Genomic DNA, 26509 nt, shown 5'->3' with positions numbered 1-26509 from the left:
GCACCACTCAGCGGAACAGAGGTTTGAAGCAAAAAGCAGTGAACTGACAATTTGGTTTAAAAAGCTGTACTTCTTTAAATATCGTGTGTGTTTTCTCTTCCCCGTTTGCCATCCCTATAAAGCTGAGGGGGAAATCTCCTCTCCTTGTCCAATCATCTGTGTCCAGGGACCTAAACCTGCTCCAAGAGTTTGGGGCATCAGTTGTGCAGCTGGGAGGCTGTCTGTGGCACATTTTGACCTTGGCCTCTCTCTGAGGCCGGGGAAGGAGCCCCCTCGGAGCTGGGCTTTTCTCAGGGTGTGACAAACACAAGGAACCCCAGAACAAGCCTCGTGTTCGCAGTTGTTCACGTGAGGGTGTTTTCAACTCCGTTGTAGAAGCTAAGATAACGGTAGCAAGGAAAGGAAGAGGGAACAAGAGAAAGGAGAGGGAATGAGGCAGGACCCCCTGAGTGGGAACAGTACTCCTCAGATGTGGGGGCAGATCACTGTCTGTGGCTCGTCCCTGGGCCATGAACACGCCGGGCGTGGCTGCCTGGAGAAAGGGCACACTCTCCTAGGCCTGGGCACTGAGGGAAAGCAACCCTGTGTCCCCAGGCAGGCCAGGCGCTGGGCCAGACTGCAGCCCTCTCGGTGAGGGGGGCAGCTCTGACGGGCGGCCATGCACACCTTCACTGTGTAAGAAGGAAAGCATACAGCTGCCATGCTGTGTGAGGAGAAAGAGAACTTGTCTTGGAGGAACTGATTCTGGTTTTAAGATCCTTGTCTGACAAAGCCTACAGCAGGGTCCCTGACTTGGGGTCCCGGAGCCAGCAGGCAACAGACACTTTCCTGGGGTGGGGGGGTGCTGGGCAGAAGAGTAGAAATGTGGGGAATTGGAAAGTGCCAGGCTGACAGAAGACGCTCTGTTAACATTTTTTAAACCCATGCTGAGAACACTTGTCTGGGAATGGAATTCCCGGACTACCTCTTTTTAATCTTCATTGTACAGATGCAAAGTCCTGTGACAGGAAGTCTGCTCACAGCCGGGTGATCCTAACCAGAGTCTGTCTTTGACCAGGGCAATGCTCTCAGTCCATGGCTGGCTCCGTCACCCAGTGGAGATGGCAGGACGTGTGGGGACGTGGAGCTGTGTATGTGTGACTGAGAAAGGGGGCACACTAATAAACATCGGGGTGCACACCGAAATGGGAGGTCACGGACTCGGAGGGCCTAGGCATGATTTCCCATTTCTGAATTGTGCTTCTAGAAGTCAGTAAATCAAGGGCACAAGGAGAGACCCCGAGCCCTTGAAAGGGACACATGACACTGAAGCAGCTTCGGCCAGTGACTTCGTTATTGGTGACATCTCAAACCTTATATTTTGCTCTTTCTCTGCAAGGTCTACACTGGGGGGAGCTCCAGGGAGCAGCCACTGCGACCCCACCTTTTTCCCAGTCAGCGGACTAAATGTGGGGTGTGGAGATACTAAGATTAGAACAAGAAAGTGTCACGTTTGGAATGCGTGTCGCCTAACTCAAACCGGGGACAAGAGTGGGGCGCACCTGTTGGGACTCCTCCCAGACATGAAGCAGGTTTTAATTCTGCTAGTTCTCTCCCATCAAAAGCCTCATGAAGGGTCCCCAGGAGCCTTTGATGTTTGCTAAATCAGCCTGTTCCTCCCCTCTCCGCAGGCCTTGAGCATTATTACAGCCTCGAGGCTGGAACCCCGAGGCCCCGATTTAGCCTTCCCTGAGAGCTCTGTCAGGGCTGCTCCAACCCAGGCCGTCCCAGTAAAGCACCACACAGCATCAGGGGAAAAGAAAAGCCCCCAGACTCTAAGTAGTCCTTCTGAAGGGATCCCCTTTTTTTGATGATGAAGCGGCATTTCCCCATTTTCCCCTTTTGCTTAACTCCCCTACCCCCAAAACAGGCCAGGGTGCTCTGTGGACACGGTGAGGAAAAGGACACACCAAGGAGGGCGCCAGCTGAGTCAACAGGATCAGACACATCAGGGAAAATTCCTTTTTTGGAAGCCGGGCTGTCTCTTTCCAGGACTGCAGAATCCTGGGGAAGTGACGCAAGCCCTCAGTCAGGGAGAGGCAGGGCCAGTGCTCGGCTCCTCTGAAGGTGCTGGAAAGACGGCTTAGCGAGTGAGATGTGAGCAGTTTCTGGGGCCTTCTCCTTCCTCCTGGAGCACCCGGCCGAGCCCCAGCCCCAGCCCGCAGAGGGCAGGCTTCTCAGCAGAGCTCCTTATATAGGAAACCTTCACCAAGAGGCTTTTATGGTCCCTCAAAGGCACTGTTTCTGAGCCTTTCCTGCGAAACAGCCTCTATACCCCTGCAGCGTCCTATTCTAGAAGGAGAATGAAACAGAAGGGGCAGGGGGTGCTCCAAGTGCCTCTTTTGTCACGATGCTAAAAGCAGAGGCTGTGTTTTGAGGAGTGCTGCCATTCCTCATCTCCATGCCAGGGAAAGCCTTTCCAAGTGGGCAGCTCAGGACTGGAGAGACCCCGGGACGGAGCAGACCTGCCCACCGGGAATGTGGGAGGATCTCTGGACTGTGTGTCAAGGGCAGCAAGGCGGAGACCCCTGGGAAAAGGCTGGGCCTGGGGCAAGAGCCATAGAAACCATACGGGACATTCTTTGCTGGGGTTTCTTCTCACTGAACTGTCAGCCAGGAAAGGAGAAGGACCTCCAGGGTGATGTTTCCTAAGAGGAAAATCACAAATCTGAGTAGGAGAACAGTTGTCTCCTAGCATCTTAGGAGACAAATCGTGTTCCCCCTTATTCTAGTAGTGGCACCCTCATTTCCTCTGGGGAGTGGCGTTGCCCTGACCCCATCTGTGTGGTTGGGTTTATCCTTCTGAGCCTGCCAGAGCCGGTGTGTGGCACCACATGTCACACCCTCGCCCCTGGGTCCTGGAGACCATGTAGCCCCAGGATTTCCTGCTCAGGGGGGCTGGCATCTCACTTTCATGTAGGGAGGGCCCCCTAAGAGGATGCTAACTCAGAGGGAAGCAGGACTGAGAGCGAGGAGTACAGATTCCTGTCTACCTCACTTGAGGGCCTGACCCCAGCAGTGCCTGCAGTGAGAGCCACCCCCTTGGCTCCCAGCCACCTGGGTCAGGGGTCCCTCCTGATAACCCTGGTGACATTAGGAACCAAAGATGTAGTCCACTAGTGCCATGTATCATCAGGTCTGGGTTTCAAGTAGTTCTGTGGGGTTTTGCGTGATTTTTTTTTTTTTTTTTTAAGTTATAAGCATGGGTTGAAGACCTCCAGAACTTCAGGTTCTTAAAGTTTTGGGTTCCTTTGGGCTCATTCAGGACCTATAACTTAAACAAATCAAAACAAAACATGGGGACGTCTGGGTGGCTTAGTCGGTTAAGTGTCTCTCATCGTCTCAGGCCATGATCTCAGGGTCCTGGGATCGAGCCCATTAGTTAAACAAGACTTAAAAGTGATTATATCTGTTAGCAGAGCACTTCTGGCTGAGTTTTGCTTATATATAGAAGTTTTGCTTGTATGGAACACGAAAGAGGCACAAGGATACATTACCCGTATGAAAAGTAGCTCTTGGGATTGGTTTATTGCAGGAGGAGAGGAGCTAAAAGACCCAGTGTGTGTGTGTGTGTGTTGCTTGCCTCCGAGGCCCCTCCACCTCTCCTGCCTTCGGGACATCCCACTGGGCAGCCCCCATCTCATGGGCCGTCAGCTCCTTCTTCCCCCCTGGGTGCCACACCCGAGCACAGGTGCCCGGCGGTGTCCAAGTGTGTGTGGTTTAGAACAGAAGCATCTTCAAAATCATCATTCGAGAGGGAATGTTGGGTGAAGAGCCAGCTGGGTCCCTGCAGATGGCCTCTCTAACCATACGTGAACCCCTGTCTGGAGTGTGACCTGCGAGGAGCCGGCCCTTCTGTGTCACCCAGCAGCTGGAGCATGTATGAGCCAGTGTAGATGAGCAGCTGTCCAGTTACCTGGGCGGCATGGGACACGAGTCGCAGCAGGCTCCTGCAACAAAGGGGATAAGGGCGCACATCAGGCCGGGCGTTCTGAGCCAGCCAGGGGCAGACACTCTGGACTCCTCACCACTCCCCAAACATGGGCTCAGAGCACACCCTACTCACATGTGGGTGCTTTAGGGCACCACCCCCGGCCCCCCAGGGCTGGCTAACGGGCAGATGCTGACGCAGGAGGCCTGGGACCACCTTTCCTCCAGCCACTTCCAAACGTGGCCTGTTGTGCAGTAATTAGAAAGCAGGGGGAAGGCACACGGTATGTCCTGTCCTTTGGCTGCGTGCTTACTCTGCCCACCTTGGGTGGGTATGGGGGGCTTGCTATTAAAATCAGGCAAGTCAGGTGTGAAAGGAAAACCAGGCTGGAGGAGAGTGACCCTGTGACCCAGATTGCTTAGGGGAGCTGGGACACCCCACCTGGACCCTGTTCTGGCATCTAAGCCCTAAGGCTGAGCCTGGCCTTCCTATTTTTCCAGGCTAAAAAAGCGGCTTTAACTCAAATTCTTATTCTCTACCGAGTCTAAAGCAAAAGGATTTCCTTCCAGTATTAAAGGTCTGTCCTTTCGCAAGGCCTGGGCATCAGCCGTGCTGGTTGGGAGAACCCCAGCCCCTGGGGTCCCATGACAGGACCCTGGTGTGATGCTTTCAGTGTGGGGACCTTGATGACTTCTGTGGCTCCTTGTGGGGCCATCAGATCTCAGATGGTAAGAATTAGGGATAAGAAGGCCTCTCAAGAAAGATTTTGCTGAGGCAGGATTTGGGGTGAGGTTTACTTTCCTCATTATACTTTTCTAAGTTGGTATTAACTCTCCTGTCTCACTTTAGAAAAATCAAACAATCAAGCTCTTTTCTCCCATCTCAGGAGGGAGGAGGAAGTTCTCCTGGGAGTCAAGATTTCAACACGGGGACAGCCAAAGTTGTCTGGGGTTTGGCCCCTGATGGATCTGAGTGGGAAACAGAGGCCACCCAGAAGCCATTGCAGAGCCAACTCTGTGCTCATCAGGGGAGACCAGCTTCATTTCCAGAGCATTTCCTGCCCTGCACTACGGCTCAGGGATGACGGGGCCTGTGGAGAGAAGGAGCCCATGCCCTTGGAGAAGCAGGGGCCCCTGCCCTGAGCAGCTGTGCCAGGACTTTTTAGACTAGCTTCAGAGACCTTCTGCCACTGTCAGTCTATCCCCTCCATCCATCCCTCCACAGGAATTAGGTATTTACAGGATCAATCTGACTTTACTAGAAGACAGAAGGAGGTGTGTTTAGAGCCAATGCAATCATAAAGAACTTGGAAGCAGCCTTGTCATTTTAAAGACGTTAGAACTAAGGCTCAGAGAGGTTAAGCTGCGTGTTAAAGGTCCCACAGCCGGCGGCTCAGAGGCAAGGCTGGGAGGGAGGGCAGGGGGTCCTCCGTTCAGGGCTTGGGGGCCCGGGCTGTCCGGTCACAACCACAGAGCATTCCTGGGGAACACACAGAACGTGTTCAGACCAACCCCTCGTTTTTTAAAGACATTTGGTTCTTCTCTATACTTATTATTTAGTTTCTGTTTCCACGTTGTATTTAGTGGTCTCTGAAGGACAAAAAAATATGTATATTTTGGCTCAAGGCTTTCTGTCCCCTGACTTAAGTCTGTGGCATAAACTACCAGAGGGCAACATGAATTAGTGAAGGTCAGGTCAGGGCCTCCACGGGGCTGGGCACGGCAGGGCAGAGCAGTGAGCTGGGGACGGGTCTCTCCACACCCCCCCCAGGCAGCGCCCATGCAGCTCCCAGACCCCTAGTCGCCCCCCGAAGTGTTACCTCAGCAGGGCCTTGACTCCCGTACACCGGATGTCGTAGGACACCGAGTACATCTCATACATAGTGGCCTTCACATTGAGGCAGCCAATGACATCCTTGGGGTTCAGCTTGTACAAGTCGAAGGTGACCCTTGCTATCCCTGCTTTCTTTGGCTGCTGGCGAGCTGAGACGTAGTTGCCACCCTAGAACCCAGGAGGGAGGGAGGGACTTCAGGAACATCGCCAGCTGTGACGTGTGCATCCCATAATTCTAGGGTTTTGCCCGTCTTGACTCTGCTGGCTTCAAATCTGTTCGTGACTGAACTGCTAATTACTTGAGGCATGTTTCTGGCAGATCAGTATGCTCCCACTGCTCCCATGTCCTAACCTGTAAGAAACGATCCTTCCCTAAGCTACTTTCACAGTTTAGTGACTCGGGGTCAGTGTGGTTTGGCTCCGGGGCCCGGACTGTAGGATGACTGCACTATTGACATGAGGTATAGAGCACACGCAGCCTAGTCCCTTAGGCTCACCCGTGGTGACTTGATCGATGGGGACAATCTCATGAGTATAGCACGGTCTGCTCAAAGAGGAGTGGACAGCTATTTCCATTTCACAAGAGGCTGCCAGGCAGGAAGTGACTAAAGCACGGGGCATGGCGTCTGGGGAGCTCAGTCCATGAAGCCTCTGCCTTCAGCTCAGCTCATGATCCTGGGGTCCTGGGATCAAACCCCGCATCGGGCCCCTTGCTCGGCAGGAAACCTGCTTCTCCCTCTCCCACTCCCCACTTGTGTTCCCTCTCTCGCTGTGTCTCTCTGTGTCAAACTAATAAATAAGGGGCGCCAGGGTGGTTCAGTGGGTTAAAGCCTCTGCCTTCAGCTCAGGTCATGATCCCAGGGTCCTGGGATCGAGTTCCGCATCGGGCTCTCTGCTCGGCGGGGAGCCTGCTTACCCCTCCCCTCTCTATCTGCCTGCCTCTCTGCCTACTTGTGATTTCTGTCTGTCAAATAAATAAATAAAATCTTAAAAAAAAAACCCTAACTAATAAATAAAATCTTTAAAAAAAATAAATTAAGCAAGGGGCAGGGCGAGAACTTTCCAGGGCTTCCTCTGCTTTCTAGTCACCGCCCGGGATGAACACGGACCTCCTGGGGACACAGAAAGCTGTCTGGTTCCAATTGCCATGGAAGTCATTGTGAAACATCAGTAGACCCTTCAGGTCAGGGGAGAAAGCCAGAGACCACTGTCAGTCCCCAGGTTTACAAAGAGCCCTGGAATGTCTTCCACACAGAAAGCTTTGCAAACAGCAAGAACGGATGGACGCTGTGCCAGGGGCGACTCTCCCCTGGGCTGGCTCCTGCAGGATCCAGGATTCAAAAGTACACAATCAATCCAGTTCGTACGTCTCAGGGACCTTGGGGGTTGGGAGGAGTTGAGGCTGGAAATGTTAAATTCACCAATGACAACAATGACTCTAGGTAAAACATAAATTTCCCAGAAGTACCCACTTCTTGGTGGAACCACTCTTCTCTCCTCCACACAGGACATACACAACAAGTTGTTTAATGCACAAGGGGTCCAGCTGCCTCTTTAGGGAGTACTAACTGTCCAGCATTTAGGAAACGTTATTATTTCTTAAGTAATGTGGAGCCCAATGGGGACTTGAACTCACGACCCCGAGATCAAGACCTGAGCTGAGATCAAGAGTGGGACTCTTAACTAACTAAGCTACCCAGGCACTCCTAGGAAACATATTTTTAAAAAATTAAGATTATAGAATGAGGGGTACACAGGTCGCTCAGTGGGTTAAGCATCTCCCTTCAGCTCAGGTCATGATCCTGGGGTCCTGGGATCAAGTCCCACATGGGCTTCTTGCTCATTTTGGAAACTGCTTCTCCCTCTGCCTCTGCCTGCTGCTCCCCCCGCTTGTGCTTGCTCTCTGTCAAATAAATAAATAAAATCTTAAAAAAAAAAAAGATTACGGAATGAGAAGGAGGGTTTTACCTAAAATCTGCCCACTGTTCTTTCTCACTGCTTCATGTTCCTTTCCGATATATAGAAGTTTGTATCTTATTCCCCCTAAACGTCTTCCTTGAGTTTTGGTCTTAAATCAAAATCAGCCCTCACAAGCTCCACGGTGGCAAGGATTTCTCTGACCTGCTGGCTAAGGAAGAAGAAAGGATCACCAGGCAGCCTGGTCCTTCTGCTCCCCGCGCCTGGTCTCCCCGCGCTCAGACTGAAGACGGGCGACCCCTGGTGGCTATTTCTTGGGGTGGTCGTTCTCGTTTGAGTTAAATACAATTGGCTTCACTAATTTGAGAAAAAAAAATACGCACCTACAAGGCGGTTATTAAAAAATACGCACCTAAAAGGCTCTTATAATCACCTTGGAGGTGCCCATTTCCACTAGAGGGAAGAAGGTTGAAAGGCCTAAGTCAAGAGACGACACGGCTCCCAAGTCACTTGTCAAGCAGGCTGTTGGGAGCTGCGAGGCCTCCTGCCCCCTTGGACACACCGCCCCACAGGATTATTTGCCCCCACAGCCTGTCAGCGCCCTGCTCTCCGGCTCAGTCTCCTGGCACCCACCCAAGCTGAAGGCCCACTCCCCAGTGTCTGTTATAAAAACAAACAGAAAAACCGCCCTTCCCTTCTGAGCTAGTTTCCTGTTGCTCTTGTAACAAATGACCACAAACTCAGTGGCTTGAAACAACGGAGATTTAGACCAGAACAATCTGGAGGTCAGCAGTCCAGTGAGCTGGCAGAGCTGTTCCTTCTGTAGGCTTCCAGGGGAGACAGGGGCCCCCTCTCCTTCTCCAGGTTCTGGATGTGTTCCTCGGCTGCTAACGTCTCCCCTCCTCTTTCCCTGTGTCCGGCCCTCACTCTGACCCTTCTGTCCCTCTGTGAGGACCCCGTGATGACACTGGTGCCCAGGTTACCCAGGCCCATCTCCCCAGCTCAAGATCCTTAACTTATCCATACCTGCTAGGTCCATTTGCCAAGTAAAGTAACACCTTCACGGACTCCAGGGGTTAGGCTGTGGGCATCTCGGGAGGCTGTTATTCTGCCCACAACATCTTTCTCCAACAAAAAGGCCCAAGATGGCCTTTTAAAAGATTTGTCTAATTCACCCTATGTTCTTCCAATCCTGCAGTAACCCTCCCACCCCAGTTGTGGCCACAAAAATGTCTTCGGATACTACCAAATGCCTCTCAAGGGGTAAGACTGCCCCCCGGTTGAGAACCTCTGCTTGATGGAGATCTTCAGGTCTACTGAAATCCACATAAACAAAAGCTATTGGGGGTCATCATTCATTCTGAAGAGTGTAAAGGGGTCCTGAGGTCAAAAACCTTTAAGATCCCTTGCTTAATGGATTATTCTGATATTTTCACTGAACAGAGGTGATGAGATTTATCCGTTAAGATGCCTGGAGCTGTACGTCCTGCATTGTCACAGCTGAAGACAATTCCATTCAGTGAAGAGACCCTAGAGTATTAATTTGTGTGTACTGACATAGAAGCCCATGGCGGGGGGTCTGCGGGCAGGGTGTATGTCTAGGAGAGGACTGCCGGGGTCGTAGGTGGTGCTTCAGTTCTATGGGATAGAAGCGCATCATTTTAGACAGTTGCTGGTGGGAGTGGGAAGGGTTCATTGCTCCATAGCTTAAAAAATTGGAAAAGCCTCAGAATACCTAATCTAATGGTATAAAACAGTATGCTATTATGGTCTTAACTTATGTTTTCCTAATCACCAGTGAGGTTGAAGATTTTTTTCCTAGATTTTATTGTCCATTCTGCAGATACCGGTCCCTGTTTTTTGCCCATTTTTCTACCAGATCGTTCATTGTTTCCATAACTGATTTCTGGGACATTCCCAAATTTATCAATACTAATCCTTTGTTGGATTATGTCGAAAACACATTCTGCCCACTTGGGGCTTATTGTTTTACATACTTTATAGTATCTTTTGATGAACAAAATTCTTAATGAAATGTATCATTTGAAAAGTGATTGATGCATTGTCTTGTTAAAAAAAAATATATCCCTACAATATCAAATATCTCTGAAACCCTCTCAGTCCTGTCTCCAACTTCCTTAATGGTTTTCACCTCTACCTTCTTGTGCTGCATCACAGAACCTTCTTAAGTGGTCTCTTCAGTGCTGCCTGTCTCAATTGACTTTAATCGCATTTCCAGAAATTCTATTTGAGTCTTTCAAGTCTACCTAGTCCCGATTACCTCTTGTTCCTTCTTACTTTTGATTAGCTTTGGATGTTTTAAATACACTTATTTTATTTATTGATTTACTTATTCATTTTTTATTTATTTATTTGACCGAGAGAGAGAGGGGAGCGTGTACAAGCAGGGGGAGCAGCGGGCAGTGGGAGAGGGAAAAGCAGGCTCCCTGATGAGCAGGGAGTCTGACACAGGATTCAATCCCAGGGCTCTGGGAACACAACCAGAGCCAAAGGCAGATGGTTAACTGACTGAGCTACCCAGGAGCCCAAAATACACTTATTTTACACTCTGCCTGGTGATTCCAGCATCTGAGGTCTTTGGAGGTCTGACTTCATTATTTCTGCTTACTCTCACATAAGTGCCTTAAGTCCTTACATTCTATGATTTGACTGTGAACTCACATTTGTTGGGATTTTAGAAATGGAAACTCTCTGATACCCAGATCAATGCTCATTCTGAGCCCATTTGCTCCTACTGGTTACATGGGGACCCAATCAACCCCGGGACTCTGGGGCTGGATGGAGGGACCAGATGAGCAAAGAAAACTCAATGAATATGCTCCTTTTATTGATGCTTCCTTCCCCGGGGCTCTGGAAACTAAACTCTTGGCTTGGATGTTTTTGGAATCAAGAGTCCTTAAAACCTCATGAGGGCAGCTTGTGTCCACGGATGCTTAGGAGAGACTAAGATTCTGTGCTTTATGTGGGCATCTCTAATCTGGCCCCTTACCCTGTGTCAGCCCAAAGCTTTGTCTCCTGTCCTGCCGGGACCTGTCAAGATTGCAGCCCTCAGTCACTGCAGCGAGTGGATGGGTACAGGTGAGACGCTCACAGGTAAGCTGCTTCTCTAGATTCTGGCTCCCATAAAAGTTTTGGCCTCTGAGGATTTTCCTTTGTTGAAGGTCAGTAAGCATATAAAATATGTTTTAATATTTTGCTTTATACTTTTGGGTGTTTTATAGTAGGATCCAAGAGATCTATAATCTGTAGTTTTCCTGGATATGGAAACCTTTATTCAACTTTTTTACCTTTCTAACTCACCGTACATTCACACACACACACACACACACACACACACACACACACACACACACATCCCTACTCAACTGTATTGGCTAAAGGAATGGTCACCGGGTCACATCTGTGTACTTTAACACGATCTGTAGCTACTTATTGGCCTAAACCTGTTCCTCAGAATTATTTGCTTTAAAGCTGGTGCAGCCACTCTGGAGAACAGTATGGAGGTTCCTCAAAAAGTTGAAAATAGAGCTACCCTGCAACCCAGCAATTGCACTACTGGGTATTTACACCAAAGATACAAACGTAGTAATCGGAAGGGGCACCTCACCCCAATGTTTCTAACAGCAATGTCCACAAGAGCCAAACTATGGAAAGAGCCTAGGTATCCCTCAACAGATGAATGAATAAAGAAGATGTGCTAGAGATATACAGTAATACTATGCAGCTATCAAAAATGAAATCTTGCCATTTGCAACGATGTGGACAGAACTAGAGGGTATTATGCTGAGCGAAGTAAGTCAGTCAGAGAAAGACAATTATCATATGATCTTGCTCATATGTGAAATTTAAGAAACAAAACAGAGGATCATAGGAGAAGGGAGGGAAAAATAAGACAAAATCAGTGAGGGAGACAAATCCTAAGAGACAATCATAGGAAACAAACTGAGAGCTGCTGGAGTGGTGGTGGGTGGGGGGTGGGGTAACCGGGTGATGGGCATTGAGGAGGGCACCTGATGTAATGAGCACGGGGTGTTTATACGACTGATGGATCACTGAACTCTGCCTCTGAAACTAATAATACACTATATGTTAATTAACTGAACTTAAATTTTAAAAAATGATTTGCTTCAAATCATGTAGCTTAGGCTCACTAAGATGCTAAAATTCCTAGAAATACTTTGAAGCAACTGGTTGAGGGTTGCAGATCTGGTTATTAGGGGAAACAAAGCATATATTTAGAAAGAGGGCAAGTCAACACCAAACCAGGAAATGCATTTTGTGGGTAAAAAGTCTACCCAGTATCTGTTCGGATAAGTGTTTTACTTACCGGTGTCCACTTCTGCCCTTTCTCCAGGATCATGAAATGCGTGTTGTCTTCTAAGGTCTGAAAGAACTCTTCCGTATCCACCACGGTCCCGTCTTCCTCCAGTACCAAACTGACCAGTCCGCTGGTGATCACCAAGGCTTCCAGGGTCTGCATTGGCAACGTATCAGAGACATGGAAGAAAGCAGGAGATTCTGTTTTGAGCCCTCAGAGCCACTCTTTAAGTTATAGTTTCAAAAGTCTTGTCTGATCTTGCTAAAATTTCAATGGTAAAGATCTACCTTAACTGGGGTGTAGGACTTAGTCTTTGCTTGGAAAATGAGAATTTCAGATTTCTTTTTTTTTTAAATTTTTTTAAATTAAATTAAATTATTTTTTATTAACATATAATGTATTATTAGCCCTAGGCGTACAGGTCTATGAATCGCCAGAATTTCAGATTTCTTTTTTATTTTTATTTATTTATTTGACAGAGAGAGAGATCACAAGCAGACAGAGAGGCAGGCAGAGAGAAGGGAGAAGCAGGCCCCCTGCCGAGAAGAGAGCCCGATGTGGGGCTCGATCCCAGGACCCTGAGTTCATGACCTGAGCTGAAGGCAGAGGCTTAACCCACTGAGCCACCCAGGTGCCCTCAGAATTTCAGATTTCTAATGGATCTCTCTTTTTCAGAGATTTCAATGACATGAGACAAATTAAGACATTCAGCTTCTATAATTACTGATTTTGGCAAATAAAATGAATAAGACAACAATAGAATAGAGAGCCATCTCTCTTGCTATAAGGTCTGCATGTGGGATGCTCATTTATTTCCATGGATGTCTTTGTCTGGGTTATGCCTCCATAACCCAACTCCACAGACTCCGGATTCTTCCTTTTTTGGTGATCTAGACACTGTTTTAGATTAAAGACTATTCTTTCCCGGGACTTATAACCAAAAACAGATTTCCAAAGCCTGCTGCGTCCCTGGATTCTCCCTTGTCAACGAAGTCAGGCTACGTTATCAGTTTTAAGGCCTTTGTTTCTGCAGCTAAATCTTTTATGGTCCAGAGAAGTACTAATGTTCCCCTTCATTCTTTTCTTCTCCCCGTAGGGTCTCTGAGGCCATGACATTTGTGTCTTGGCACTGGCTTAGTACCCAAGATCAGAGCCCCGTGTGCAGTCAGGGGCCCTCCTGTGAGCAGTGGGGAGGCACTGTGCCTCCTTGCACCTTGCTGAGAAGGTCCTTCAGACTGGTGGCCATCACGCCTCGCCGGCTGCTTCTGTCGTGGTTGGAGACCCGGAAAGGGCGAGCCGATTGCATCAGGGGGGTTAGTAGGACTCTCTTGGTCTGTGATCCCATAAACCTCAGGGGCCTGGAAATGGAGGAGAAAAATAAAAATATCTTAGATGTAACCTTCAAAAGAGTCTTTTAAGAGAGGCTTGTGGGGCGTCTGGGTGCCTCAGTGGGTTAAGCCTCTGCCTTTAGCTCAGGTCATGATCCCAGGGTCCTGGGATGGAGCCCCATGTTGGGCTCTCTGCTCAGAAGGGAGCCTGCTTTCCCCTGTCTCTCTGCCTGCCTCTCTGCCTACTTGCGATCTCTCTCTATGTGAAGTAAATAAATAAAATCTTTAAGAAACATATAGAGAGGTTTGAAGTACACAAAATTAAAACAGTTTTCATATTTGCATCTGAAAGAAAGAAAATCAATAGTTAGAAATTATTGAAAATTTTATATATATATACATATATATCCTGACATCCAAAAAACAAATGAGTAATAGATATATCATTAAAAAAACACAACCATTATATTATTACACTCATTTTACTAGAACATTCAAAGTCCTTGTAGTAACTATGTGAGAAAGAAAACTCAAACAAGAAATAAGAATTCTATTCTGCAAACGTGGATTTTACAGCTGAAAAAATCTTAAAAAAAAGAAAAGGAAAGAAAAAGATTTCCAGAGGCTATGCAGTGACCAAGCAGAGTCAAAGAATTAGGTACAGGGGCGCCTGGGAGGTTCGGTGGGTTAAAGCTTCTGCCTTGGGCTTGGGTCATAATCCTGGGGTCCTGGGGTCAAGCCCCTCATCAGCCTCTCTGCTCAGTGGGGAGCCTACTTCCCCCGCCCCCGCCCCCACCGCCTGCCTCTCTGCCTGCTTGTGATCTCTGTCTGTCAAATAAATAAATAAAAAATCTTTCGAAAAAAAAAAAAAAAAGAATTAGGTACACACACACACAGAAAAGTTACTTATTGTACGGTAAGACTAAGCCAGGAATGGAAAAGCCAGATATTGGTCACTAGAGCAATAAACTCATTTGTAGAAATTAACTTAGAATAAATGAGGAATAGGGGCGTGTGGGTGGCTCAGTTGGTTAAGTGTCTGTCTTCGGCTCGGGTCATGATCTCAGGGTCCTGGGATCAAGCCCCGCCTCAGGCTCCCTGCTCAGTGGGGAGCCTGCTTCTCCCTCCACCTACCATTCCCCCTGCTTGTACTCTCTCTGACAAAGAAATAAATAAACAAAAACTTAAAAAAAAAATAAGTAAGGAACAACAGAACACTATAACAATTGTGGTTGGAATAACAAGAAGGAAAAGAACTTTGCGCCATATATCACATGACACTTTGGAGTAAGTTCCACAGTAAACAAAGAATTAATTCAAAGTTTCACTATTAAAAAAACTAACATGGAGAAGGAAAGTAACTAACAAAACCAACAAGACAATTTTTTTTTTTACGACTTTATTTATTTATTTGACAGACAGAGATCACAAGTAGGCAGAGAGGCAGGCAGAGAGAGGAGGGGAAGCAGGCTCCCCCTGGGATCATGACCTGAGCTGAAGGCAGAGGCTTTAAACCACTGAGCCACCCGGGCGCCCCTCGAGACAATTTTCTGAGGAAAATAATCTTGAACCCTTGATTATCAAATTTTAGTTACCTAGCAAATACTCTCCCTGTCTCTCTCTCTCTCTCTCTCTCTCTCTCTCTCTCTATATATATATATATATATATATATATATATATATATACATATATAGTGTATAAATAATTGGGGATAAATGAGAAGCTCACAGCTTTGGTAGTTATTTAACGAACACTTTTATTGTTAAAGATTTGATTTTTAAGTCATCTTACCCAACGTGGGACTCAAACCCACAACCCCGAGATCAAAAGTTGCAGGCTCCACTGACTGAGCTGGCCAGGCACCCTGACATTTGCTTTGTAAATATTACTTACTCACTCCTCAGAAAACTCTGTGATATAGTCCTTTCTCAACTTGCAGATGAGGGAAATCAGGCCAGAGAGCTGCCCCAGAGCTGGGAGGGGCCAGAGGAGGGATTAGGACCCAGGCACCTGTCCTTGACCTCATGAAGTTTGTCTAGATGCCGCACACCAAAGAATAGGACAAGTTTGCATGTTTGGGGACATAGGTGGCTTTCGATAGCAATTAAAGAAATGCAAAGCCACCTTTGACATACTACCGCATGCTTTTTAACAAACATGCAAGAATTTATTTAAAAATAACTCCATGAGGGGAAACAGATGCATCTTGCTGTGGCACTAGGCGTGGCTTCAGTCTCTTTGGAGATCAGTCTAGCAATGTGTAGTTTCCACCCAGCACTAGGGGCTGTTTTATATTTAGGAATATATCCATAAAGAAATTATTTAAAAGAATATAAACAGGGTGCCTGGGTGGCTCAGTCGATTAAGCGTCTGCCTTTGGCTCAGGTCCTGGGATTGGGCACTGCGTTGGACTCCCTGCTCAATGGGGAGTCTGCTTCTCCCTCTCCCACTCCCCCTGCTCATGTTCTCTTTCTCAAATAAATAAAATTTTAAAAAAAAGAATAGAAATGTAAGTTAGGAATGTGTCAGGTGGGTCTTGCCTCATGTCAGGTGCTGGGATAAGTGACACACGACCTCATTTAATCCCCACAGCCCCTGGGGTAACAGCATGTATGGTTTCGCTCTCCCCAAACCTGAATGGTGCCTACCGATTTCAGGTGCTCAAAGAGCTCTTGACAATTTGGACAAATAGTCTATCCAGTGATATTCAGGAGAATGAAACAAAGGGTTTTATTTTTTTGGACAACCTTGTAGAAGATACAAAGTGAGGACATCACTGTTTTCTGACACATAGTATCTTGTCTAGATTAACCCCATAAGTCTAAAATTCTAGAGACTTCTGTACTTTTTGTGAATGCCTAACGCCTAGGATTAATACTTTATTTTATACATATACACACACATATATTCATAGCTACATATATATTGTTATTTATTTATCTATGCTTTATTTTCCCAAACAGATTCGAATTTCCTTATGGACAAAGTCTTCTTTGTTGTATCTCCCATGACTAGCACTAGACAATATATGTTTTAAATAGTATGTGGTCTAACTTGAAACTCTACAAACGGATGTAGTGAAAAGTTCTAGTGATTTACTGAGTTATTCTCTATATGAAAACCCGGCAGTATAGCAATGAGCCAGCTCTCAAAATTTGTCCAAAATTTGTCAGGTTAAGTTCATGCTTGTAGCATGATCGGCTAGTTTCAGCAAGGTTTCCGTAATAGCGAGCACCTTATCCCTGTGCCCTGACCATAAACTGGTGTTCTAGGAATCAGGCCTGGATTGTCAGCTCAGTTTTGATGGGTCCATTAGTGTGTCCTCACTGGTCACATCTGAGCACTCACTATGGCCAGCTTGTGCTAACTCTTAACATATTACTAATTACCAGCATAACTTTACAGGGAAAGCATCACCCCATTTCTCAGATGGGAAAACTGAGGCTCAGAGTGTTTTCTCAAGGTCACTCAGTTAAGAAGGAAAAGACAGTTCCTTTCCCTTCCAGGCTGGCAGAGTCCATGCATTTTCTTTTCCTAGTGAGGCAACTGCAAAGGGACTGTGGTGCCCCATTAGACTGAGCAGAGACCTGACGAGTGAATCAAGCCTTGAACTGACACAGCCCTGAGACCAGCAGATGGCCTCTGAACTTTTGCCCTGATTACAAGAAGTTACACCAGGTTCTTTGGTTACACAACTCCATGAACAAGATGCCTACATTATGCTGAGCTGACGTTGCAGAGAACGCACTCACAGTTCCATCTCCAGTGATCTCGTGGACTGGGCAGTGAGGATTTTCCATATTACGGTTTACATTTAGGATTGGGCTTTGGTGGCAACCTACATACGGCAGCTGAAACTTACAACTCTGGGGTCCAAGTCCCTATGAGAAGAGAAAGATACTAGTTCCACTCAGTGCCCGACACTGGGCACATTAGTGCATTACTTAACAACTTGGCAAGACAGATGTGTCAGCTGAGCAAAAGGGAGGCTCAAGAGGTTAAGGAATGAATAAGGTCAGAGCTAGCAAGTGCTAGGACAGGGGTTTGAGTCCAGCTCCCATTCTTTGCACCATGGTGTCTGCCCCACATGGTGAAAACCCTCCTATGGGACAGGGCCACCCTGGACTCTCTCCCTCAAGAGCCTCTCTTTTCCCCACAAAGCAGGAACTCATTGCTATGAACCAGGAGTCCTTCTAGAATCTGTACTCACTGAGGCCAGGGTCTTTGTGTCCATTTTCTGGCTTCCCCACAGCCCCTAGGCTACTGCTGGCATGTAATCTATTCATGGAGTAAAAGACAGGCTAAGACAAGATCAGAGAAATGGGAGAACAAAGTTCATGTCCTGGAATCTTAGGTCCAGGCGCTAGAGGCCAATGGCACACCTTGTGGGCACAAACAGCTTTGACCTAGTTAGTTGTGGTCTTATACCTCCTCATTGGATGCAAGCGATCATGCCTTAGTGAGCACCTGTGCTCCAATGATCAGTGTAGCTGATCATGCAGAGTCCTTATTGTCCTTTAACTTCAGACAAGGTAAGTGCTGGCAGTGATTTCTGGTCCTCCCTCTCCACGCTACCCTCAAGAGAGCCACCCTCAATAAAAAAAATAAAAAGGGGGTACAGAGTCCATGTTCTTCCTACCCATTACCTTTCCTAACCGGGAAGTGGCTCATTGTTGGAGCACACCTAAAAAAATCCTCAGAGACATGAAAATTAAATCCTGCCATTCCCTTTAAGGAACAAGAGGAGTATGTGATGTATCAAATTATATAAAATTGAGACTCTCTTATGGATAATAAAAAAAGGGGTTAGATGGAATTTTATGTACACTAAACTGATTTAACAATTATTGTAGGATTATTTACTTTGTTCCAGCTAAAGGAGCAGCAGGGCTAACAAGATAGCTAATTGAACAAAGCTACATACTGATCCAATTCACTCCTGATCCTCCTAATAGGAAAATCTAGGTCACTGGCTATCAGCATAATGTCTAAAATGTGTTGCCATTCTCCCCTCAAAATCTTAATATATCAAAGTCGAGATAGGAGCTCTGAGAAACCTTGGATTAAATACATCACACGTTAGTCACCCTCTTTTTTTTTTTTTAAGATTTTATATATTTTTTTGACAGAGAGAGAGAGAGACAGTGAGAGAGGGAACACAAGCACGGGGAGTGGGAGAGGGAGAAGCAGGCTTCCCACCGAACAGGGAGCCCGATGCGGGGGCTCGATTCCACGATCCTGGGATCATGATCTGAGCCGAAGGCAGGCACTTAACGACTGAGATACCCAGATGCCCTTTTAAAAAAAAATTTGTATTTATTTATTTGTCAGAGAGAGTGGGCAAGAGCCAGAGAGAGCAAGCAATAGGCAGAGGGAGAAGCAGGCTCCCTGCAGAGCAATGAGCCCAATGCAGGACTTGATCCCAGGATCCCAGGATCACACCCCGAACTGAAGGCAGACACTTAAGCAACTGAGCCACCCAGCATCCCAGTCACCCTCTAATTCCTGGGAAAGTGCAGACAAGCTATGAAATAGCTCACTAAAAGGAAAAGAAAAACCAGGAAACAGGTTGTTCGAGGAAACAGATTGTTTCGGGGAAATCAAGACAAAAAGAGAAGTCAGACTTCATAGAACATTCTTAAAAACTGGGAAGGGGCATAACTCCCAGAAGTGAGGAAAACAGAGAAATCTTTGTGTTTTTCCCTGAGGGAACAGAGGAGGCTCAACTTAGAATAGGGTGGCAAATAGAGCAATGAGCCAGAGATGGACAGATGTAAGCTTTACACCGGGAAATGGAAGCCAGCCCCCACAGGGCATTAAAAAAAGCATGTTTTTATGTCACCCAATGGACTTACGTTTCTTCCAAAAGTGGAAGGAGGAGGAAAACGGCAGGCATGGGAACAAAGTCTCCCCCAGAGAGAAACATTTTGGGGTCAGCCATGACGGGGTGGCCCTGTCAGGCCGTGTAAGTGACTCCCCGGGGAACATCCAGAGTGAAATGAATGTTTTGGTGTCTGAGTGGCCCCACGTTCTCTTGTTAGGTGGCAAGGAGGAACCCACCCGAGAGTAAGTAAGTGCAGACATGGGTAGGCAAGTCAACCAAGCACTACCACCAAAGCCTGGTGACAACAAAGACATTAGGGAGGGAAGTGGTGATGTCCAATACAGCAGTGCAGAGATAGACAGGATTGAAAAGCAGTCATCAGGTCTGGCTGGATCTGGGTGAGCAGTAGGGACAGTGTCAGGGTCTAACTCAGTGGCCACAGCTGGAGGAGTATCCCAACAGTACAGGAGCCTAGTTCCAGGCTTACACATATGGTACTGTGCCCGGCTTCCATCTGGGCCTTGACCAACCTATTGAAATGCTTGATGCAGTAAGAGGATTCAGTATATGTATGACCATGAAGTCTTTCGACACTTTGAAATATTATTAAAATAACAGTTTAGACCCAAGGAGGAGTAAGCGTCAGTAACCAAGGGGATTTACTTGTAGAAAATGCAATTCCTTGCTTAGGTTACTAATAAGACGGTGTGAAATGTGTCCTGAAATGCCAACTATCCACAACCTAGAGATCCTTGTTCAAGCAAAGGAAAGATGTACCAAATAGCAACAAACACAGCAATTTTGCACACAGCATAGTATCTCTCAGCTCTGTAACAACTTCAAGGTCGGTGGGAATGCTCTTGCTCCCGGACAGACACAAAGGCTGAGGAGCTTCCTCTATGACAACACAAGCAGGTGTGGGCATCCTTGATGTCCAGAGCTCTGTTAAGAGACCTCAAGCTGCTTTCACCATGACTATGACCTTGAGGGATCACAGACAATTAACAAACGAAAGACTGGATTAAGATTTTAGATTTGCTGACCTTAAAAAAAGATGAGTATGTAGATTAAGTTATTTCTTTGGCAGAATGCAGTCATCTACTAATGAAAGAGTTAGGGCCATCTAGGTTAAAATGAAGGAACAAGTAGGAGACAGAAATCCAAGTAGGAGACAGAAAGCAAGACTGTAACTAACAAATGTGGCCATCACCTTGTCTGTGACTCACACAGGTCTTCAGCCTGGACATGGTTCTAAAGGACAGGAAAGAGAAGTGTTTTCCTTTCAACAAGTAGTATGGATTGTTTTTCTTCCAGTTTAGTTTGGAAGCAGGTGGATTTTTTTTTTCCCCAAAGAACTGCACAGTGTGTCTCTAACAAATAGTTACTTACTTTTAGATTTTGCCAAGCTCAGAAGGAATGTGTCTTCGAGTAGACATTTCCTTTTTTTTTTTTTTTAAAGATTTTATTTATTTATTTGACAGACAGAGATCACAAGTAGGCAGAGAGGCAGGCAGAGAGAGGAGGAAGCAGGCTCCTGCTGAGCAGAGAGCCCTATTCGGGGCTTGATCCCAGGACCCTAGAATCATGACCTGAGCCAAAGGCAGAGGCTTCAACCCACTGAGCCACCCAGGTGTCCCCCTCCTTATGTTTTGATTTGCCAACATTTCACAAGCAAGTGGCTTCCATACCCACTTGACCCAGTGGAAGCCTCGCACTGCTACATTTTGGATCTGAATATCCCGTTGTAGGAATCAGGGGGAAGGGCAGGGTCAGCCCTCATTCCGCAGGCATCTCCTGCTCCAGGCAACTCCAGCAAGGAATTAGTGCCTACTTACCTGTCCTTAAAACTCAGCCTGCCACCTCCCCAGGGCTCACAAGAAGTTGCAGAATGTGTGTGTTTGCATATTTGAGAATTGCACTCCAAACTGTCAACAGGTGTTACCCCCCTGGGGTGGAATTGTAAGAGGGGAAAGAGAGGAACAAAAAAGGAAAGAAACCCAAGGCTTTACCTTTATACTTGCGTGCGTCATGCGTTAGTGAAGACGCGTGAAACAAGTCTGTTTCTCACCCTTCCTGGTTCCTACTACTTGACTTCTGTTTTTTTGGATTTTTGTTGTTGTTGTTGTTGTTGTTGTTTATTTTTAAAGAGAGAGCCAATGCAGTTCAGACAGACCACATGTACATTTTGGAAGCTATTTTTTCTAACCTTGAGTGTTGCACACTGCAAATTCAGCCCCCTATAGATCACACTGATTTTGCAAAGTGGCTCTCCCCTGCCACCCTTTCCTTTCAACCTGTGCTGTCCCTCTGCCCTTTCCTACAAATGGGATCAGGCACCTTTGAAAACCTGCATTTTGAAGAACTCAAGGGCTTCTCTATCCTTTTTGAAGCACTTCGAACATCTTCAAAGAAGCACTATCCCTTCCATTAATCTATACTTAAAAATTACTTCCATACAATATTTGGATTGTATTAACAAGGACAGGATAGGGTATGTCAGATATTGACATGGGAAACAAAAGCAGAAGAGACATTATTAAGTTTCCTTACTACCCAGAGCTCATTGACAAGCCTCTAAAACAGGCAGAGTGACATTCCTCTAGGGACTCAACTGTCTGAATGTTAATGCTTTGCTAAGGGCAAAAGACAATCCTAGCCCAACCCCGCTTCCTCCCCTAGGATCCTACAAGTCTACTTTAACATACAAAAATTTCTTTGGGAACTTTCTTTAGATCTACCCCACAAGATACATGTTGGCAATCATCCCCCAAGTATATGACCCACCCATAAACATCTGAAGGGTCTCAGGACAGAGTTTCTACTAAACAGTAATAAAGGACCTTTCCTAATAATAGTAGATAATAATAATAGATCCTAGTCCCCTAGGAATCCAGGAAACCTTGTTTCCAAAACACCTGGAAGGCCCACACCATCCCTAAACCCCTCCCCACTTGAAAGTATATAATGGGCCACTCCTTGTGACCCTAGTGCAGCTCTTTCTGCCCACGGGTCCTGTCCCCCTGCTTTAATAAAATTACCTTTTTGCATCAAAAACCTCTCAGGAATTCTTTCTACGCAGTAGGCTTGGAACCCTAACGTTCTTTCCTACATCAGTATGAAGATGAACAGAAGCTGGGTCCTCACCCCCACCAGCGGGTGGCAAAGCCCCGGGAGAGCGGGCGAGGACTCCGAAGGCTTCTCGGGGTCCCTGGTCCCTCCGAGGGCAGCGAGAGCGCTCTCAGATGCGGTGAGAAGGGGAGCGCTTCCCTCCAAACACATCCTTTCAAGTCTGGGTGGATTCATCAAGCAGGGGTCACCGCTCATTCTAAGCCCAAGGGGTGCTCTCGGCTCAGCCCACCCTTCTCTTGGAGCTCAGAGCCCTCCCTCATCTTTTGGGGTAAGTCTGGACCATCCCAAAGCCGCCGAGTGTCCCACCAGGGCCCCAGCTCCCGCTGCGATCCCGAGATACCCTAGAAGTCCTGTCCCTGCGCACCGTGAGGGCGTTGCCCCGCTTTCCCGCGACTGGGCCCTCGAGGATCTGCACGCGCGGCGGCAGCACCAGCAAGAAATTCAGCCATTCCCGCATTCACCACTGTCACCTGTTCCGTGGATGCCCGCGCAGCTCTGGAGCGCCACACCTGGCACTTGCAGCCAGCTGGAGGAGGGGAAGGAGCCCTGCGGCCGGCTCGGGCTCTGCACGCCCGCGCTGCCCGAAGGTGTGGGCACCAGAGGTGAGGCTGGGTGCGTGGGCTGGGACGCGGCCTCGGGGACTTCCGAATCGGGGGGCACAGGGGTGCCGGGAGACCCCGGGTGCAGGCGTGCCGAGGGGCTCACGGAGATGCCAGGCACAGGGGGCAGCAGAACGCCCAGGGCGTGGGGGGACACCAGGCGCCGGTGGGACTCAGAGCGCACGGGCGCGGGACGCTCCGGGGTGCGGGGTGCTTGAAATGCAAGGCGACGCGGGGCGCAGAGGGGACAAGGGGCCCAGGGCGTTGCGGCGTTCAGAGGGATACGGGGCGCGGGGGGACGTAGGGGCGCGGGGGGACGCTCAGGCGTGGCCCTGAGCCGGGCTCGCGCCGCACTCGCCTGATGAGGGCTCCGGCGTAGTCCCGGGCGGTCTCCATCGCTAGGGTCCCCCCTCACAGGCTCCGCTTCTGCCCGCCCCCGCCCTCTTAAAGCTCTGCCGCCAGCCCCGCCCCGGCCCCCGCCGGCCCGCCCAGCGCAGGGCGAGGAGCTTGGCAATGGGCTCTCCGCAGCCGAAGGTCGTGGCTTGGCCTTCTGGGAGTGCGCCCCGGTCAGTGCCACCTCGGGGGCCCCCGGGAGAAACAGCTCTCGCAGACCGCTGCAGAGGACGGCACCCAGGACTCTCGACCTCCAGCTGCTCCGCGGGTCCCCGGATGGTCGTTGTTAGCCTAGGCTTGCCTTGCCCGTTCTGGGAGTTGGAGAAATTGGCGACATCGCCAGCCAGGATAGCGTGGCTTTGACTGTGAAAAGCCAGATGTGTTGTTTTCAAACCCAGGCCATGCGGGGAGAGGCTGGGGTGGGGCAGGAGATGAGGTGCGGGAGGAGTTACCCCGAGGGTCAGCTGGTTTGGCGCCGGGACTGCAGCCCACGACGTCCCGCTCCAAACTCCGCCAGCCAGTTGGCAAGGTGAGGGTTAGGGTTAGTCAGACACCTGGGCACGTAGCCCTTCAGGTGCTTGGGGGGAACCTTGGCTCCCTTCCTTTCAGGTTCCTTCACGGCTGTATCATGGGCATTTGGGAGCAGTAAGAAGCGTGTTCAGATCGGAGACGTAGAGGAACCGCTGGACTTTGTTAACAATATTTTAGCTCTAATTAAGGGACTTTCTCAGAGTAAGGAAGGCAAGACAGAAGCCTAGCCAGGGCGGAGGGGGATTTTGTTGAGGGCTTTCTGGCACAAATAACCATCCCAGGAGAGGCACTCTGGCTTGTTGTAGACCTCGGAAGCCGGCAGGGGGCTTGTCAGGGATTCTCCCGGGCTCTTACCTACAAAATGGAAGCAGAAGCCTCTAGTAGATTACGGTGTGAAGCAGCAGTCCCTTCATTCCAGCGCTTTAAAAAGTGGAAACTTTCTAGGATATAGAGTTGCTAGTGCTTACTGTCCTGCACATGGTCGAGTGACTGGCTCTGTAAATTATTGGTAACTGCTGGCTGCCCTGTTGTGAGCGTGTTTCCCAAGAGCTGTAGCCTGCCCTGTGCCTCCCTTCTCTTGACTCAACTCTGTCTTAGCACATTGACTTGGTCACCCAAAACACGCTCCTCTGTCTGCATTCCTCAAGTCAGCTCACAGAAACAAGCACACCCTACTTCCTCTTCAAGGTCTGTGGGGTCAACAAACCTCATTTGGGGGCGCCAGAGTGGCTCAGTCATTAAGCATCTGTCTTCAGCTCAGGTTATAATACCAGGGTCCTGGGATGGAGCCCCTCGTCAGGCTTCGTGCTCAGTGGGGAGCCTGCTTCTCCCTCTCTCACTCCCCTGCTTGTGTTCCCTCACACATACATACATTCTCTCTCTCTCTCTCTCTCTGTGTCAAATAAATAAATAAATAAAATCTTTAAAAAACAAACAAACAATAAAAACGAACCTCATTTGACTTGCTGGAAGGTGTGTTGAAGCCAAGAGCAACTTCCTTCCAGAGTCCTGGATTCGAAAGGGCCTGCTGGGAACTCCCCAGACACAGAGCACAGAACTGTGTCTTCTGCTGGATGCCACTGGGGTTGGGGCTTCTCCCGCTGATACCCTGCTATGACCTGAATGTTTGTGTCCCATCCCCAAATTCATATATCAAAGTCCTAATGCCCAGTGTGATGGTATTAGGAGGTGGGACTTTGGGAAGGTGCTTCAGCCAGGAGGGTGCGATTAATGCCTTCTGAAAGAGGTTCCGAAAAGATCCCTAGCTCCCTCTTTTGTGGGAGGAGCAGCAAGCACGTCCCAGCTGTGAACCAGGAAGACAGCTCTCACTAGCTCTCACCCTGACTTCTCAGGCTTCCAGGCTCCAGAACTATGAGCAGTACATTTCTGTTGTCGATAAGCTATCTATTCTGGGGTATGTTGGTATAGCAGTCCACAGGGAGGAAGAAGCACACCCCCGGACTGATAGATGAGAATGGGGTCCAGGCAAATCACCTCAATTGACTTTGTAGAAAACTTTAAAAAAAAAATATTTTATTTATTTATTTGACAGAGAGAGAGAGAGAGGGTGAGAGAGAGCATGAGAGGGAAGGAGGTCAGAAGGAGAAGCAGACTCCCTGCAGAGCTGGGAGCCCCAAGCAGGACTTGATCCCAGGACTCCAGGATCATGACCTGAGCCGAAGGCAGTTGCCCAACCAACTGAGCCACCCAGGCACCCCTAGAAAACTTTGTATTGTGAAAATTTTCAAATGTGCAGACGTAGAGGCAGAACGTTTTGTGAGCACCCTTGTGCCCAGGGCCCGGATTCAACCACTGTTAACATTTTGACGTATTTGCCTGTTATTTATCTGTATTTTTGTTGTACCCCTTCACATAAAAGTCTTCAGCTTGCATCTCTGAAGAAACAAGGAACTTCTCTGCATAACACAGTGACATTAGCACTCCTAACAAAATAAAAATGTTCTCACAATCACACCTAACACTCAGTGTGTAGTCAAGCTATCCAAACATCCCTACCTTATGTATAAGGCACTTTTCTTGTGCCCGAGAGACAAGTGTATTAGACCTGTTCTGGAACAGTGAAGATCATGAAGGTCAAGATCACAGGAGATTCTGATACACCAGTAACCAAGCAGGCCACTAGGTGCAATTGATTTGCATATTGTAGGGTCTGGAGAGGCATCTGGATCCTAAGGCACTCAGGGTGGACCTGTTAAGGACTGATGAAAGAATAAGGTGCTATGTTAGCTTTACTACGTGAATGCAAATTGCAAAGGGAACAAAAATGAGGAATTCCACCTGAAGGGTGTCCAGGAAGGGCCCCTGGAGCTGAGGCTTGAAGCATGAGGGAGCATGTGGTGTATGGGGGGCTCTATCCTGCATTGCTCGGCATGTCTGGCGTCCTGGGTATGTGGGGGCTTTTAGAGGAGAGTGCCCCATGACCCCTCCGGGCAGCCATGCTGGAGTCAATTTGCATAGCTCAGAACGCACAGCGACCATTGCTCTCAGTGGGGAACCAACCGAGGAGGTGGGGGTGATGCTCAGACACAGATTTGAGAAGACCACTCCGGGGTGGCTCAGAAGCCAGACTGAGCTAGACGGCCTGTAGGTGACCCTTGTGACAGATGTCAAGGGCACTGACAGTT

The 26509-nt window shown here is 48.3% G+C and overlaps 1 protein-coding gene across 1 annotated transcript; it reads right to left on the bottom strand.

Moving 5' to 3' along the window:
• Window positions 1-3536: 3536 nt before the first annotated feature.
• Window positions 3537-23683, bottom strand: CIDEA (cell death inducing DFFA like effector a). Its single transcript, XM_047697833.1, has 5 exons — window positions 23299-23683; window positions 13273-13417; window positions 12069-12215; window positions 5790-5971; window positions 3537-3989 (listed from the first exon to the last, which is right to left on the bottom strand). The coding sequence occupies exons 1-5, from the start codon at window positions 23334-23336 to the stop codon at window positions 3842-3844; spliced, it is 660 nt and encodes a 219-aa protein (XP_047553789.1). The 5' UTR covers window positions 23337-23683; the 3' UTR covers window positions 3537-3841.
• Between the last annotated feature and the right edge of the window lie 2826 nt (window positions 23684-26509).

The sequence above is a fragment of the Lutra lutra genome, chromosome 12 (assembly GCF_902655055.1).
Source record: "Lutra lutra chromosome 12, mLutLut1.2, whole genome shotgun sequence".
Taxonomy (NCBI): Eukaryota; Metazoa; Chordata; class Mammalia; order Carnivora; family Mustelidae; genus Lutra; species Lutra lutra.
The sequence above is the reverse complement of the archived record's forward strand: the minus strand, read 5'-3'. Positions and strand labels throughout refer to the sequence as shown.

Excerpts from the sequence above, each read along its gene's own strand:
- CIDEA (XM_047697833.1), bottom strand. The coding sequence starts at position 23,336 with ATGGAGACCGCCCGGGACTACGCCGGAGCCCTCATCAG. Across the intron at positions 13,418-23,298 it reads TACGCCGGAGCCCTCATCAG|GCCCCTGAGGTTTATGGGAT; the intron begins GCGAGTGCGGCG and ends CTCCATTTCCAG. Across the intron at positions 5,972-12,068 it reads AAGGGCAGAAGTGGACACCG|GGTGGCAACTACGTCTCAGC; the intron begins GTAAGTAAAACA and ends CCTGGGTTCTAG.